Source organism: Quercus suber, unplaced genomic scaffold (genome assembly GCF_002906115.3).
Source record: "Quercus suber isolate HL8 unplaced genomic scaffold, Cork oak 2.0 scaffold_235, whole genome shotgun sequence".
NCBI classification, from domain to species: Eukaryota; Viridiplantae; Streptophyta; class Magnoliopsida; order Fagales; family Fagaceae; genus Quercus; species Quercus suber.
Window position 1 is genome coordinate 372,690 of NW_027069692.1, and position 18,104 is coordinate 390,793.

The following is an 18,104-nucleotide window of genomic DNA, read 5'->3' on the forward strand; positions in this document are numbered from 1 at the left end:
TGAAAGTAGTGGAAAGGGCTTCTAGCTGTGAAGTTACTGGTTAGGCGTCATTTCCTTATCAATGCAGCTGATAAGGTTGGTGCAGAGAATTCAATGTGGAGAAGGAAAGTGTTCATTCCAAGAAACTTCCTCCTCTCTTCCTTGCCTTCATTGCTACCCTTTCTCCTTACCCTAGAACATCACAAGACGCCAGTTGTCTTAATTCTGCTTCCATCCTCGGGTGGGTGAAACCTTGGAACACATCTATCTCTTTGGATTTGGATTAAGCAATCTACTCCCTAATCCAATCCTCCTTGATCCTCAGACCCCTAATAAAAATTTTGCTTACCCTTTTTCTAAAAAAAAAATAAGAAAAAAAGAAAAAAGAAAAATAAAAAAGAAGGTAATTGTCTAGTACCACTTTAATCACTTTGCCAAGTAAGAAAAAGTTGGCAAAAATACACTCTTGGTCCCTATATTTTGGGCCGATTTTTGATTTGATCCCTAAATTGATTTTGCTCCTATGTTAGTCACTGATTTCAAAAAATCGGTTTTGTTTTGGTCCCTGCCATCAACCTTGTAATAGAAAATCAGAGGTGGCAGATGGAGTGCACTGTTGGCATGTTATATGCTGATGTGGCTAATAAAATAATAATAATAAGAAACCACATCAACATGCCACGTGACTAACCAAAGATGCACGGCTCCAGTATGTGACTAACACACCAACTTGAAGAAGATGTTGGCTGCAAAGTTTTTCACTTCATCAATAATGAAGATCAAGAAGCAAAGACGCAGTAGCTTATATCAGAGAGAATAAGACATCAATCACCTTTTGCATATGTTCTCTTTGTATTCTCTTATATGACGGTCTCTAAAATAAGCCTTATATAGGTCTAGGGTTGTGAGAAAAGAAACCCTACACAAATACAAAAACATGGAGGTCGAAAATCAGATTTGAAAATCTAAATCCCTATAACCTCGATAGATACCTTGATAGCTAGTTGTCGAGCAGCTGTCAAGCTTTAATGAATCAACACTGGTGCAGGATGACTATAACACCGTTTGCTGCTACTCCTTCATCTCCTCATCGTGGGATGACTCCACCACCACCACCACCAGTAAAAGAGGAAAAGAGAGACGGTGAGCTAGAGAGAGATCTGAACTTGCTTTTGAAGAGAGAGAGAGAGCTCAAGAGAGTTATGAATCATTTGTGAGTTTGGATTTTGTATTGGGTTTGTGGGGGTTTCAAATGTTTTTTTTTAAAATTTATTTATTTATTTTAACTTTGTGTCTAAAAATTGATATATTTAAATTTTGTGATGTGTTTGTTTGCCAAGAAAGTTCAAGAATATTTGAGAAAGTTACCATAAATTTTTTTCTCAATCTTTAAAATTGAATAATCATTTTTTATTTTCGTTTTTTTAATTAAATTAAAATTGAAAAAAAAATATATATATATATATATATTTTTTAATTTAGAAAATACTAACGTGGATTGTTTTAATTCAAAAAATGCTGATGTGGCATTTAAAAAATGTCAAATAAAATATTTTATTATTATTTTATTAGCCACGTCAGCATTTAACATGCCAACTGATGTGCATGAAATATATACAAAAAAAGTACTTACATATCTACATATTTAGCCTTACTTTTATGTTATTTTGTTACTGATTATATAATATCTTTGTGTTGCAGGTAACAGGGCTTTACATGCAAAGTGGGGCTAAGCCAATTACATTCAAGTCCAATTCGGATTAGGATTCCAGCCTGCACATCAATTAGTATTTTTGGCATAACTTTCGGTTCAGATATCCAATCTAGATGATTCAAGTTGGGCTGGAAAGTTAACTTAAAGGGCTACAACTTTGTAGTTTACCAAAAGTCCGAATTCTGAATTTAAATAGGCCAAAATCGTCGGTTAATTGAAGCCTAAAAATCTGGAATTTTCTCAAAACGGGAATTCAACTTGTAATAGGATTCCTTGACCTATTTAAAGGCTCTTTAGGGTAAAAAGAAGAGAGGAGAAACCTGAGAGGAAAAGGAGGCTGCCGCATAGAAGAATTTGCTTTTGGGAGTCTTTATGAAGAGAAGGATTAGAGGACAAAGGCGAGAGCTTCATGTTGATCAACCAATGCAGATGAAAGACATAAGTTTTATTTTTTTCTTTTCAATTTTATTATGAACTAAATTTTATTTTCTAGAGCATTGATGTAGTCTAGCAATGAACATACAATTTATTTTTTGAGTTATTTTATTTTTAATATTTCCATGATTGAGTGTTTACTTCTTATTCTTAATGCTTACTATTTTTTACAAATTATAGTTTGATCAATTGAATTACAATGGACCGAGAGGTGATTTGTTATTTTAGTTCTAGAAATAAACACCATTAGTTGAGTGAAAGTAGAGATGCTTTACCGCGACTAGTGTGATTTTTCAAAAAAATTCAAAGTACATAATGAGTCTCCAATTAATTAAATTCACATAGAGATATGGAATTGTTAGTTGAAGATATTTTTGATATTATTCGAGAGAAGATATTGAATACTTAAGGAATTTTTAATCATTAACGAGAGATTATTAGAATTTAATAATTAGGAAGGATAAATTGTGTGGGATTTGTTAGGTGAAATCAATTGCTCTAGATCCATTCTTATCATATTTTTACACTGTTAGATTTTTATGCTTTGTTAATTCTTTCTATTTGTAGATTTATTTTTATTAAATAGTTTAATTTAATTCAGATAGTAGAACATTCCATTTATTTTCGATTTTTCCAAATAGTAATTAATTTAGTGAATTTTGGTACTCAATAACATAGTTAATCCTTGTGGGTTCGACACTCGTTTTCTAAAAACACTTTACTACTTGTTACGATTTTGTATACTTGCAGATTATTTTACGTGAACAAGTTTTGGGTGCTGTTGCCGGGGATTAACTATTTGTTATTGATATTGATACTAGCTAGATATTACTACTTTGGATTTTATTTTATTTAATTAAAAAAAATTAAATTAGGTGCATCTGAGTTTGTTTTCTTTCTTTTCAGGAAGTAGAAGTGCATGCCCCGATCTAAACCATTAGAGCATACACTCTTTGATCCTAAAATTGAAAGAACCTTATGTTAGCTCAAGAAAGAAAAGAAGAAAGAGGCCAACACATCTCTATCAAAGATGGCCGATCAAGAGCAAAAGGCGTTAAGGGATTATGCTATGCCCTCGGTAAATGGAGCTACATTGAGCATAAGGAGGCCAGCCATACATGCCAATAATTTTGAGATCAAGCCGGCCATCATTCAGATGATACAGCAGACTGTCCAGTTCGGGGGGCTGTCACAAGAGGATCCTAATGTCCGTATTGCAAATTTCTTGAAAATTTGTGATACTTTTAAACATAACGGAGTGACAGATGATAAGATTTGACTAAGGCTTTTTCCCTTCTCACTTAGGGATAAAGCAAAAGTTTGGTTGAATTCTTTGCCACCTGGCATCATTACGACATGGGAGCAGTTGGCACAAAAATTCTTAGTAAAATATTTCCCTCCTGCAAAGACAGCAAAGCTAAAGATTGATATCACCATGTTCATCCAATTTGAGGGTGAATCATTATATGAAGCATGGGAGAGGTACAAAGATTTATTGCGAAGGTGTCCTCATCATGACCTTCTAGCATGGCTTTAAGTGCAAACATTCTACAATGGTCTAGGAGCTACAAACAGGTTTATGGTTGATGCAGCAGCTGGTGGAGCTTTAATGAGTAAAACTGATGAGGCAGCCTATGAACTTCTAGAAGAATTGGCATCCAACAACTATCAATGGCCTACAGAAAGAGCAATGCGAAGAAAGGCAGCTGGAGTTTAGAACTTGATTCTATTACCTCACTTGCAGCACAAATGGCAACTTTGTCTCAACAACTAGGTAAATGAATGTTAATGCTATTCAAACTAATGTTGTTTATGATCATTGTGCAGGAAATCATTCAAGTGTCGACTGCCAAGTGGGAAATCCTTTTGCCTAATCGAGTTATGGACAGACAAATTACGTGTCAAATTTTCAACGTCAAAATAATCCATACTCAAACACGTACAATCCTGGATGGAAGAATCACCCCAACTTCTCATGAAGCAATAACCAAGGGCAGGCTAAACCACCTCAGCAATTTCCACAGCAAGAGAAGAAGCCGACACTTGAGGACATGTTCATGCGGTACATACAGAAGACAGATGTGGCGATCCAAAACAACTCAGCTTCAATCCGCAATCTTGAGTTGCAAATCGGTCAGCTCTCAAGCATGCTCACAGAGAGGACTGCAGGAACTTTGCCAAGCAACACTGTCACCAATCCGAAAAAGCATGTAAAGGCAATATCATTGAGAAGTGGACAAACATATGAGGAGCCAAAAGTAACAAATGCCAAATAAGATGAAGCTGTGGATAATGAGGAGTCAAAGATGAAGGAAGCTGAGTCAGAGATGAAAGAAGTGAAGCAAGCTGAGAAGACTAAGAGAATGAAAGAGCTTCAAAATCCAAAAAAATCNATTTTATTTTATTTAAAAAAAAAAAAAAAAAACCCACAATCATACTATGATATATATATATATATATACACACAAAAATTCACAATTGTTGAGATGATATGCTATGATATTGATATATAGCAAAAGTGGTATATTGCTACGATTACACTTTCTTTGATCTCCAAACTCAAACCTACAAATTAACAGATTAGGGGCTGCAACTATCGACATGTCAATTATTGTTTAAGAGAAAATATATCAACAACCACACTTTATACAAAGACCAAATCTATCCAAAAGTTAAAAGTTTAGATACATTTTATTCTTCATCGTCATCTCCAAAGCAAAAAGTTATCAGCTAGTATAATTGAACATTTCAGCCATTATGGGTGCCCTCAAGTTTCTGAAAAAGAGAGAATGATACCAAAAGTTTGTTAATTTCCCAACAAATATATCTACACATCTTTCCACAATATCAAATTCATGATACCCACAATTTCAAAAAGAACAAAAAAGGCACAACAGAGTTCATATATCTAAACATGACATGCTGATTAAAGAAACATCATTCACCAAAAAGAAGAAAACTTGAAAAAGAAGAATACCAATACTCCGTGGAAAAGGATATTCCAATCCCACACCCAACAAAAGCCCCAAAAGAAAAGAATTTTAACATGAAAAGAGAATGGTAGAGCAGAGTGAAGAAGCAGAAACAAAAGAAAAAACCTTGGTGAAGAGCAGGTAATCATTCACAATTCTCTCAGAACTTGAAAGGAAATCAATATTTATAAATTTTTTGAACCAGTAGAGCAACCAGTCCACAAATAGAGTGCACGTTGAAAGTTTGAGACATTAAACAAACAGATGGAGATTGTCACTCTTAGTATGTCTAAAAAATGTCACCTTTCAGGAGAATAACAAAGAACCCTCTTTTGTTCTAATAGTATATCAAAGATCCCAACTCATTTTCACTTGAAAAAATGAATTGAAAAAAAATGGGTGACTGCCAAATCGCAAAATATGCACAATATGATTGTAAATCAGATCATTACCATAATAAAAGTTTCAAATCACAATCGCCACAGACATGCACAAAAAAACCCACAATAACAATATTACCAGCTAAGAAAATAACAAGTAAAAGAGAAAACATACACCAAAGGGCCCCTCAAAGTTGGGTTGCTCCTCACTGCTTACATGTGTTTGCTAGACACTGAGCTTTTCAGTTACATTTGAGTTATCATTTTTCAGTTGGATATTTTCAAAGATTTTTCAAGATAAGGATTGCAAAAGCAAACTAGTACCAACAGCTCAACAAGTCATTCCAAATTTATCCAATAGTACTAAAACAGTGACTAGCTTGAGTTGATCTTCATACCTTAGTGATCACTACTAGATTGGGCTGATTGCGAGGTGATACAACTCAACATTTGCATCATCATTTTGTCAAAATGTGCCCTTTGTTCTGCCATTTGACTAGTTTGTTGTTCCTCAAAATGTCTTTTTTGTTCTACCATTTGAATAGCTTGTTGTTCGAGCATGCTTTTGAGGTGTTTTACTTCTTCTTTCAACTCTGCATCAGCCTCTATTCATTTGTGTTCAGATTCTAAGCATTTTTGTTCAGACTCTAAGCGTTTTTGTTCAAATTTTTGGAGTCACTTCTCAAGGTCATACATTTTAGATGAAGAGGAACCCCATAACTTGGTAGGAGTGACTCTAGCCCCATAGCCACGAACTCGTCCATGACGCTCAGGTCCAAACACCTCCACAAACATTTGATCTTGAGATATTTGCAATGCCCCCTCATTCACTTGAGTAGTAAGATTCCTCAATGCCACCTAAAAGGAAAAGTAACTTGCAATAAAACCACATAAAAATATACTATCTATATTAATATAATTAGAAGATTTCATACCAATGCATCTTGTGTTGGTTCATTTACTACTTGCCCATTAGCTTGCACATGGGTGATGTCAAATAATTCAATTCTACTAGGGCTATGACCTGTCTTCTCTTTCTACCATTTGACAAAACATAGAAAGCATATAGTAATTAAGTATTGAAGATGAATAATGGAATAACTCAGCAAAACAAAGTCAAATAACAACAAATAGAAAACATTCCAATAGTGATAGTAATAGATAGAAAAACAAAATCAAGAAACATGTTAATTACAATATCATTGGTAGTGATATTGTAGTCATTGGCATATACCTCTTCCGCACTACGTTGTTGGAAACTTTTTGAACTAGAAGTGTGGACAATATTGTTTTTGTCTCGATTTTCCTTGTTTTGCAAACACATGTCCTACATTTAAGAATGATAAGTCAGTCCTATAAACCAACAAATTCACAAGACAATAGTTAAGAATAAATTTGATAATAAATTCTTTTTAATGGTACCATATAATCTTGCTTGCTCCACAAATCCACGAGACAATTCCAATCATCCTTCTCTAGTCCGAGTGGAACATTTGCTCGTGCCTCTTCTGTTACTTCACCATATTGCTTAAACCACTTTTTCTTTAGGGAGTCACGATAATTTGAGTAAGAACTACCCATTTGTCGCCAACTCTTGCTCTCGACCCTCAACTTTGTAATACTCCTACAATAGAATAAAACATAAATACACAAATAAGAATACAATAAAAATATCATAGAAGCTGCTACTAGATTTTATTATACCTAAGAAGCATGGATGTGGCTCCGGAGCCATTGCACCTGTGTCGGACTCGGCGAGATGCGGCGACGCGGGAGGGACACCGCTGACCGCGTGTCGGTGCCGCGTCGGGCCGCGTCCTGCCACATGGATTCTCCGACTCGCGCCGACGTGGCTCAAATCGGGCCAACTCGGGCCGTATCGGCCAAAACCGCCGAAATGGCCGGTTCAAGCCGAAACGGCCGAGTCAGGCTGAAATTTAAAAAAAAAAAAAAAAAAAGGTGCGAAACCTTTTTGTAGGCAACGTCAACTCAATTTCTTCAGTGTCAAAGGGAATATCCCCAGCTCCTATCCCAAACAGCTTGTTTGGACCTACCTCTGTTTCGCCCTTCAACCCATCAAACTGGGATCCACCAGCAGTGAAGACTTTTAACCCCATTCAAATTCTGGCCAGAAATCCTCCATTATGTTGCCGGCATTCTTGTAAACTTGCTGCTTGTCTGAGCTGGTATGTGAGATTCCTTCTCCTTGTCAGAGGTACTAGCTTGACTACCTTTAGCCCCAGCCAAAACTCAGAATTTTTGCTTAGCTTTCTGTCCTCCATTGTGACTTTTGCGTGACATATGGTTTTGTGTCAGGCTAAGCTGATTCTCACCATTGCTTGAGATAGTGTGATTTGCCAAAAAGATATTAGGAGCTGGGGGAGTCACATGATTATGCCCCCTATCTCTTTTTTCAGTTTCCAAGTGGGCAAACTTTGAATGGAGTGGGCTTTTAGTCTGACTAGGACCAGGTTTCAATGGGCTTTGGTGTCCATAAGAGAAGCACGGAGAGATAATTCCTTCGTATTGCACAGAATTTTGTATTATTATTTTTTTTTTTATATATAAAAAAGTATACTTAGCAATATATTAAAAATATAAATAATAATATTTTTAATAATATTTTAATTGCCGAGTCCCGCCGCACCCGCACTCACTTTTTTCAAAAATTGCCGAGTCCCGCACCCGCACCCGAGTCCCGAAACGCACCCGTGCTTCATAGTATTATACTGCTTACCAATACTTTATCAAAAAGCTTCCTTTTGTTGATATAGGGTACTTTTTTCCAATATGTGAACTTTATAGGTACATTTTGTTGTGCCCTAACAATTTTTGTACATTCATTTATTAAATCACGAGCATGAGGCCCTACAGGTCTTCTATTCAACCAACCAATCTCATATCTTTCCCCTCCCTTGAACTCTTTGGCCAATTTAAGATTCCGAGTAGGCCCTCGCCCTTTCTTCTTCCCTATGGGAAGAAAAATAAAAATAAAGATCACCTCAACTTACTAAACCAGTATCTTCAATACAGTATTAAAAAACTTGAAAGCATAATTTAAAACTTACCTTGATGAGCCAGATCATTTCTACTTCCATTAGCATCACTTGTGCCAACTCCTCCTTTGCTACCTCCATTTACCATTAGTAGAATCCCTTGCTTTAACCAGTCCAATATATGTTAGCATTATTCATCATATGCATATTTAATTAGTTTAGTCAATACATGCATATTACTATATAAATGAAACATATACATAAATACACGATATAAAACAAATGAACATGTAACTATTTAGATAAGTCAAGAACATAACTTTCAAGTAAATAAATTACATTCATTTTGAAACATTTAATCTCATTAATTCATATCAACATCATCCATATCCACAAGTCTGCTAGGTATGTCAACCCTATCTAATGAAATAATAGCATCATCTTGATCATCAGTACTTATGAAACCCATTTGATGACCATGTGAATCATTCTATTGGTATGGCTCTTGATCATCATCTTCTTCTCCATCATCATTTTCCTCCTTTGGAGATGGCATATTGTAATAATTTCGAGGTTCTATTTTTATAACAAAATGCCACTGAGGATTGCTTATGCTTTTCACATAAAATACTTGCTCAGCTTGACATGCTAACACGAAAGGTTCATTACTCTTTAATAAACGTGTTACATTCACAAAAGTTCGACCAAACTTGTCAACCATAATTCCTCTACCACAAATGGTCAACATCCCTCCATTCACATTTAAACATTGCAATCTTATTGCCTCTCATGTAGTGTAACTCAATGATATCAATTAAAACACCGTAATCATCATGATTGTCCATACTTGCATCTCCTTTTACCAAGACTCCACAACTTTGAGTTCTTCTGTTACTATCAACTTCATTTTTTTGAAATCTAAAACCATTGACAATGTACCCATTATAACATACAGCTTCTTCTAATGGTCCACGAGCTAGATCTAAGAGTTGCTTGCTCACTTTCCTTTCATCATATAATTGAATAATCTATTCAAAACAAGTCTAAAATCAATACATCATTATAATTGACTCAAATTAAGCATATAGAACAATTATAATAAATTCCATATAGATAGAACTTACGTGACTTTCAAACCACTCTCGAAACTGTTTTTTATGTCGATTCTCTACATTCTTAACCCTTGCTTGTTGAATCATGTACTTGTGCTCCCTAGATAACACAAAATGCAATTACATTGTAAACAACTTAGAAGTTTAAGAAAAAAGCTAACTCTATGAGAAATTAATATTAACTACATTTCAACTTACTCAATATATGGGAGCACTTCATCGCAATTTTTCAAGACATATAAATGTGCTTGCATCCACTCTTCTTGACAAAGTTGACGTGAGACATATCCCCTACCTAAAGCATGACCAATTGGAGAAAAAATGGGCAATCCTTCATATGGCTGTAAATGATCTCCATCCCAATTTCGTTCAACTCGATTAAATCGAGTCTCAATACCATGAAAGTATGTTAAGCAAAATGTCAAGCATTCATCTATCAAATACCCTTCTGCAATAGAACCCTCTGGACAGGCAGGATTACGAACATAGTTCTTTAGTGTTTGCAAGTATCTTTCTATCGGGTACATCCACCTATATTGGACAGGTCTAGCAATCATAGCCTCACAAGCTAGGTGAACAGGTAAATGCATCATAACATCAAAAAATGACGAAGGGAATATCATTTCCAACTGACAAAGTGCTATTGCAATTTGAGATTCCATTTTCTCCAAGTTATCCACACTTAGCACCTTTAAGCACAGTGCTTTAAAGAAATTACTCAACACAATTGGTGGTTTAGACACTTCTTCTAGCAGCAATCCATCTATTCCTAAAGGAAGTAAAGTCTCTAATAAGATATGGCAATCATGGCTCTTAGGTCCAGAAATCTTCCAGTCTTTTAGATTCACGCATCTAGCAATGTTGGAGGAATAACCATCAGGGAACTTTACCTCCTTTAAGAATCCACAAAAATCTCTTTGCTCGTCGACAGATAAGGTATAACATGCAAATGACAGCTTTAAATATTCCTCACAAGGTATTGGATGGAGTTCCTCCCTAATGCCCATGGCTTTTAGATCAAGACGAGAATTCAAGTTATCTTTTGTTTTTCTTTTAGTACTCATCAATGTCCCGATTATACTATCACACACATTCTTCTCAATGTGCATAACATCTAAATTATTTCTCAATAATAAGGTTCTCCAATATGGTAATTTGAAAAATATACTCTTCTTCAACCAATTATCCTTTTCATTTAATTCATCATATTTTCTCTTCTTCGCACCGTTCCTAAATATCAAGAATTCAAGATCATATAATTGACTAAGCACATCATCTCCAGATAGTTGTTTAGGGGATAAACCAATCTCTTTCTTACCATCAAATTTCTTAGATTCCAATCTCCATCTATGCTTGATTGGCAAGAAGCGTCGATGCCCCATGAAACAAAACTTTCTTCCATTATACAAATAAGAAGAATTTGTTTCATTATGACAAGAAGGACATGCCAAAGCAACCATTGTATTCCAACCAGAAAGATTCCTATATGCTAGGAAGTCATTAATTGTCCATAAAACTGCAGCACGCATATTGAAATTTTGATTTCTTGAGGAGTCAAAAGTAGTAACACCGACTTCCCATAAATTGTTCAGCTCATCAATTAATGGTTGCAAATAAATATCAATTTTAATTCTTGGACCTTTCGATCCTGGAATGAACAATGCTAGCATAAAATAAGATTGCTTCATACACATCCACGGTGGTAAATTATACAGAACAAGGACAACAGGCCATGTGCTATGACTGGTGCTCATGTTTCCATATGGATTAAACCCATCACTTGCTAAACCCAACCTAACATTGTGCTTCTCAAAAGAAAATGACTCGTGTATCTCATCAAAAATTTTCCCTGCCTTAGAGTCAGCTGGATGTCTTAATAGACCATCATCAACACGCTTATCATGATGCCAAGTCATGTAGGAAGCTATCACTTTTGACAAAAAAAAACCTCTTCAGCCTTGGTGTTATTGGGAAATAACGCAATACCTTATAAGGGACCTTTTTACCCCTTACTCTCCCTTCACTTGATTTCCATCTTGAGAGGCCACAAACTTGACACTCACTTCTGTTGGAATTTTCCTTCCAATACAACATACAATTATTTCTACAAGCATCTATCTTCACATAATCAAGACCCAAATCCCGAATCATCTTCTTTGCCTCATATAATGAATCTGGCAACTCTACGATAACTTTAGAAAGTGCATCATTCAACAATTGAAGCAATAGAGTAAACGATTTGTTTGTCCAACCACTAAGGCATTTAATATGAAGTAACTTCACAATGAAAGACTGTTTTGTATACTTGCAATCTTGAAAAAGTTTCTGCTCGTTATCTCCTAATTTCAGAAAAAAGCTAGCTGCATCATCATTAGGCTCTTCAGGAGTACCGTCGCAACTCAAATCTCCATCTACATAACTAGCTGCATAAAGGCTGCACAATAATCTTCTACCATCTCACTCAAGCCATCCCCGTCTGACTCATCATCACTATCCAAACTATCACATGTTTGAAAACGTCTCTCCTCACCATGTCTAAACCAATGAGTATAACTTGGGAGAATTCCAGTAGTAAGCAAATCAGCCTCAACATCATCTCTGGTCTTTGCAAAGTAGCTATTGCATTTCTTACACGGACAATAAATTTTATACCCCATTGTTGTATGCTCAAATGCAAAATCAAGGAAGTCTTTAATTCCTTGTCTATATTCAGGAAGTGCTCTATTCCTGAGCTTTACCCAATTCCGTTCCATCTAAAGTTGGATTAAATTTTTTTTTAAATCTTCAATGAGGGACACACCTTAAGTTGTCCTCAACTGGAAAAGAGCACTAAATCCAATGGAAAAGCCTGCATAAAAGAATATTTCAATGTAGAGTTTGAGACATTATATAATACAATAGATAAAATACACAAAATAGAATAAAGTACTTAAGCTCTAAGGATATGATAAAAGCGGAACCAGAATACAGTGCTATCCGTTCAGTAATGCTGGTTGAAGTGACCACTCCCAGTAATCAATTATGTGCACTTCAGCACTTGATACTTGATACTTGATAGCTTAAGGCTTTTACTATTATACCAAAAAGTGGACCCTCCACATGCTAGATTAATAATATTACTAATTTATTTAGTCACAAGCAATTCTTAATAAATTATGGTTGAATATTTTTTTATTGTTAAGTTATGTTTCTATACATCTCAAATATGTTACAAAAGGGCTCTGTAGAAATATCTACATGAGCCATCACTATATTTAAACTCCTCATCTGCATATTGCAATGCAATGTAGCAAAAGTTGAAGCATCATACTAGTTTCATTGGTAAACATCCAACTGACATTCGAACCTGCGCTTGTTACGCAGAAATATGCAACCCTTTTACTGAAAATGTATTAATATAAAGATTTTTTCAATTCAGGACAACAGGGTATATGTTTTCTGTCACATTTATAAAGATGACAGGGTCAGATTGACTCTTTGGACCTGATATCATACTCAAACCAAAACATGGATCCTATCCAAATCAATGAAAATACCTTTCTCTTTTCTTTTCTCTTTTGGCAAATTGCAAATTCTATCATATCTTATAGGAGTAAACATGTCAAAAGCCCATCCCACATTCAAGAATATCATTATACTACATTTACCTTGAAATTAACTGTTTATGATAGTATAAGGTAACTCCAAACAAGATTCAACATATGCGTTTACGCTTGGGAGCATGTGAACAAGCACTACTATGAAATAATAACAAGAAGTAATAACTATATATAAATAAAAACAAAACTCAACCATCACTAAACTATATAAATGGTTCTTTAAAAGACTAAGCACTTCAAGAATGAGTATTTAAAGTTGTGGAGGAGAAAAACCAAGATAACACATCATATAACCCAGCAGAGTCAGCAGACTAATCTAAAAGAATGGCAAACTTGGAAAAGGCTAAGTTCAAATAAAAAGAAGATTGTGTTTCTCACATTGCCAACAAACACCGATCGTGCATCTGCCTCCTCCTTGTTTGCTTGAGAAGCAGCTTCAGTGGCAGGGTCTGCAGAAAGTGAAAATGGGTCAAAAATTATACAAAAAAGGTGACAAGTCAAGAAACATCATGCTCGTGAAAAAACAATGCAATAATCTCCACATGATACATGACAGAAACAATTTGCAACTAGTACAAAAGCTCTTAGCATCTTTTCAAGCATATACTTTATAAAGCATCTGCAATGAACTGTTAATCTGGTCTCTACTTTACAGTAGCCCCTAAACAAACTAATTAACAAATTTTCAAGGCCATTCCATTTCAGTTCCTCCGTTTATCTTCTCATTAGCTTTTGGTGCAAATGCAATTAATGCATATCCCAGATGTGACAAACATCTCAACCAAAATACACCATTAGCCTAATATAAAAATCAAACTAAGTGAATGTACCATATGTAAACATCATTAAATATGCAAAGCAAAAAAACACCTTAAATTGAAAAGCAAGTACCAATTCAACTCTGAAGCTTACTAAATTTCTCTGATATACACCACACATTAAACACAAAAATTGTACACACATAGACATGACAACTGAAAAATACAAGAAGCTTACTAAATTTCTCTGATATACACTACCTCTGATGTAACTAATATTGAATATAGCAATTTGGAGCAGATTCCTCGTCTGTTTCAAATTTCAATTAGCATAACACAACCATTAAATTTCTCGATCTTAAATCACTAAGATCTAACAAAAAATTAAATGAGAAATAATTTCCATTTGTTTGAACCAAATTTTACATGGAGTACTCGAAACAGAGTATGAAGTAACTAAAAATAATTCTATGGATTTTCTAAAAGAAAATTGAATCTGATCACATAAACAAGAAAATATGCTCAGATGTAAATTTCTGCTAAAGAAATTCAAATGCGATTGTCCGTAATTGAAGTTGAAAGACAGAAAATCGGAATAATGATGATGATTACCAGAAGAAGCGAGTCCTGCTCAGTGATTTCAGCTTCTACAACCTGAGGAAAACGATTACGTTACAGTGATTTCAGCTCAGTTTTCTGAGAAATCTGAAATGAAAATCATGGGAAATCGATTAAAAGTTATTAAGAGCTGAGAAATTAGGGTTTCAGTCTAACCAAACCGGAGCTGAGAAACACAATGCCAATCGGAGCTGTGCGATTACGTACCTAATCAATGATCGTCGAGCTCTATGAGATCTCCATGATCGTCGAGCTCTTATGCAATTTCCATAAGCTCTGTGAGATTTCTTAGCTTTCTCCGTTTGCTTTCAGCGAAAGAGTGATAAGAGCTCTGTGTTTGTTGGTTACGTTTGGGCTATATTTTTAAATTTTGTTGGGCTTTTTTCAAGGGATGAGAATTTTGTTGTTGGCTTTTTTCAGGGCTGAAAAATTTGTAAGATTTTATCAAGGGTTGTGGGCTGAAAATACTGGTGCGTATTTTTTTCCACATTTATTTCAAGTTTTTTTTTTTTTTTTTTTTTAACTTATTTTGACCCTCAAAATAAAGCTAATCAAACTTAACCATCCAGCCCAATTTTTAGTGATTGTTTCGGCCCTTTTTAGTCAACCCTTAAGAAAAGTGGGTTGAAACAACTCAAGTTTGTTGTAGTGACCTCTGCTGGGTGGGAGCCGAGTCATGCTCATCGACGTTGAGACTCTCTTTCCTGGGCTCATAAACAACGTTGAAGCCAATAGGCTTGGAGATTGAGTCAAAGTGAGGCAACTCGTTTGGGGATCAGATGAGTCTTCTAGCAAGTTTGATGGGTTCAACTTCAATTGGTGGTGGTGGATTGTTTTTCTCTTAATCTCTGACTTTCTCTCTCTCTAAACCCAACTCTCTCTCATGATTGTTTGATAAGTGGTGTGGTGGTTGGTTTGATTGTTTGATCAGTGGAGGTGGTGGCTGGATTTTTCTGTATTTCTGTGGGGGTTGGTTATTCGTTGGTTCTGTGTTTATGTTTGTTTCATAAGAAAATTTCTAGGTTTGGGTGACAATTTATGGGTTTGATTGGTGGAGGTGGTGGCTAGGTTTGTGTTTATGTTTGTTTGTTAAATGTGAATTATTTTAGTGTTTGGTTTGAAAGAAAATCTTGATTTTTTTGGGGAAAATGTTGATGATTGTGTCTTCATGTTCAAATATCATTTATGTTTTTAATTTTTTAATTTTGTTAAAATTGATAATTTTTTTTTAAATCAGACGATGACGTGGCATGTTGATGTGGTTTCTTATTATTATTATTTTATTAGCCACACAGCATATAACATGCCAACAGTGCACTCCATCTGCCACCTCTGATTTTTTTGTTACTAGGTTAATGGCAGGAACCAAAACAAAACCGATTTTTTGAAATCAGTGACTAACATAGGAGCAAAATCAATTTAGGGATCAATTCAAAAATCGGCCCAAAATATAAGGACCAAAAGTGTATTTTTGCCAACTTTTTCTTACTTGGCAAAGTGATTAAAGTGGTACTAGACAATTACCTTCTTTTTTCTTTTTTCTTTTTTCTTTTTTTTTTTTTTTTTTTGAGAGAGGAGCATGGAGGTGCTATTAGGGATGAACGATGCTTGTTGAAAGAAGCATGGTGGCGGCGTAAAATGATGCTTAAGGAGAACATTGAGAGAGAAGAAAAGCTATAACTAAAAAAAAAAAAAGCTATGACTAAGAAATAAGAGCATCCACAGCAGTGGAGCTAAAATTTAGCTTTTTAGCTCCACCAAAAGTTACTTTATCTATTATACCTACACACATGCTGCAGCAGTGGATCTATTTTAGCTTTCAACACAATAAAATAATATAAACATCACAATAAAATAATATATCTACTACAATAAAATAATATATCTACTACAATAAATAACAATCACAACCACCTGTAACCGTCACTGCCACCGCTACCCGCCGCCACCCCACCACCGCGCCGCCACAGTCCCGCCGCCGCCGCCGCCATCGACTCTTCACACACCGCCTCCGACTCCATAAAATTAGAAAAAAAAAATTACAAACTTCCTGCACACAGAAAATTCCCAAACCAACATTTATATCAAAACTTCAAATACTTAGAATTATAACAATAGAACATGATTATGTATAAATAATTAATTTGACATGTAACTTAATCCACTGATAAAGAAAATACCAAATTTATTTTTGAGCATCTCACAACCAAACTAACAATTTCACATTAAAATGACCACAAGAAATGTGTGCTCTGTTTCTAGTTTTGTGCAACAATATATCCAACAAAATCCGCCCAAATCAGATGTGAAACATTAAAACAAAATCCCTGCACCAATGCTATCTCATCCAAATTTGCAATTCGTTGGTAGTTCTATTTTCAAGCATCCACAACAGAGAGTAGAAACACCAAACAATCAATAATAATAACGAGAGAGAGTGAGGATGTTTTAATACCCAAACAGAGAGGATGCTAATTCCTTTTTAATCTAACATAATTCAGGTGCTTACAATATAAGAGGATGAGTTTTTGAAGCTAAACAAATCGTTCAACACAAACACCAAACAACAATAAAAATCAAATATCAAAAATAAAAAAGAGAAATCCACATGAAGTGGATCCAAATCAAAAACCAAAAGTGGATCAATGGATCGGCGAAGAGGACAGAGACAACTGACTTGAAGTGGATCGGCGGAAGCGAAGTGTGTCTAAGGCAGATCGGCGGCGTGGGTCTGAACTTGACGATGGCGGCGACGTTGAGAGAGTGAGCTTGAGAGGCTTGAGATGAGAGATCACAGTGAACGAGAGAGAGTGAATCATGAGACCGGATTTGATAAAATGAAAGAAAAAAAAAAAAGAAGCAGGTTGTACCGTACCGGAGTTGACGAGGACGGCTACCGGTCGGAGTTGACGATGGCGGTGACTATACCGGAGTTGAGGATGGCGGTGACCGTACCGGAGTTGAGGACGGCGGTGGGTCTGTGTGTGTCTGTATGTGAGCTTGAGAGGCTTGGAGGCTTGAGATGAACGAGAGAGAGTGAGAACAGAGTGAGAGGACCGGTTTTGATAAATGAGAAAAAAAAATAGGAACGGGTGGATCAGATGAATAAAAAATCATTTTTTATTTTTAGTTCTAAGCTACAGTGCACATCTATCTTTAGATGTGCACTGTAGCAAATCAACTATATTTTTTTGCTTTAGCTCCACTGCTGGAGCATCATTTTAATGAAAGTGGAGCTAAATATAGCATTATTGCTTTATACCACCACTGCTGCAAATGCTCTAAGGACGAAGAAAGAATAGAAGAAAGAAAAGAGGAAAGTGACCTGAAGAAAAATCTAGAAGAGACAGGCACGTGTGAAACGAGAGGAAAAAGGTTAAAGGAAAAATGCACATAAGTTAAAAAAGAAAAAAAAAAAAAAAGCTTTGGGGTTTCTGGAACTATAGGTCCAACGTTTTCTTTGGGCCGTGCTTGTAAAGCTCCTGGGTCGGGTTTCCTTTTGTTTTTTCTTTGTTTGTTTGTTTGTTTTTTTTTTTTTTTT

General features: G+C 35.4%; 1 protein-coding gene and 1 non-coding gene across 16 annotated transcripts; both read right to left on the reverse strand.

The window, feature by feature from the left end:
* Positions 1–3,542: 3,542 nt before the first annotated feature.
* On the reverse strand, positions 3,543–3,649 carry LOC111997306 (small nucleolar RNA R71). The gene has a single exon (XR_002881346.1). It is a non-coding gene; the product is annotated as a small nucleolar RNA R71 (small nucleolar RNA).
* Positions 3,650–4,599: 950 nt separating this feature from the next.
* On the reverse strand, positions 4,600–15,047 carry LOC111997301 (uncharacterized). Of its 15 annotated transcripts, none has more exons than XR_010631687.1 (10): positions 14,771–15,047; positions 14,558–14,599; positions 14,207–14,255; positions 13,566–13,636; positions 9,787–12,436; positions 9,601–9,688; positions 8,549–8,639; positions 8,138–8,450; positions 7,535–7,999; positions 7,015–7,104 (listed from the first exon to the last, which is right to left on the reverse strand). XR_010631687.1 is itself a non-coding variant. In XM_065780423.1 (8 exons), exons 5-8 carry the CDS (start codon positions 11,502–11,504, stop codon positions 7,088–7,090), a joined length of 1,914 nt encoding a protein of 637 aa, XP_065636495.1. In that variant the 5' UTR covers positions 11,505–12,436; positions 13,566–13,636; positions 14,184–14,255; positions 14,558–14,599; positions 14,720–15,047; the 3' UTR covers positions 6,969–7,087. The 15 variants fall into 15 exon arrangements, 2 of the variants coding, with proteins under 2 accessions (XP_065636495.1, XP_065636494.1); XR_010631683.1 differs by having other exon boundaries at positions 14,184–14,255; XR_010631684.1 differs by having other exon boundaries at positions 14,184–14,255; positions 14,558–14,650.
* Between the last annotated feature and the right edge of the window lie 3,057 nt (positions 15,048–18,104).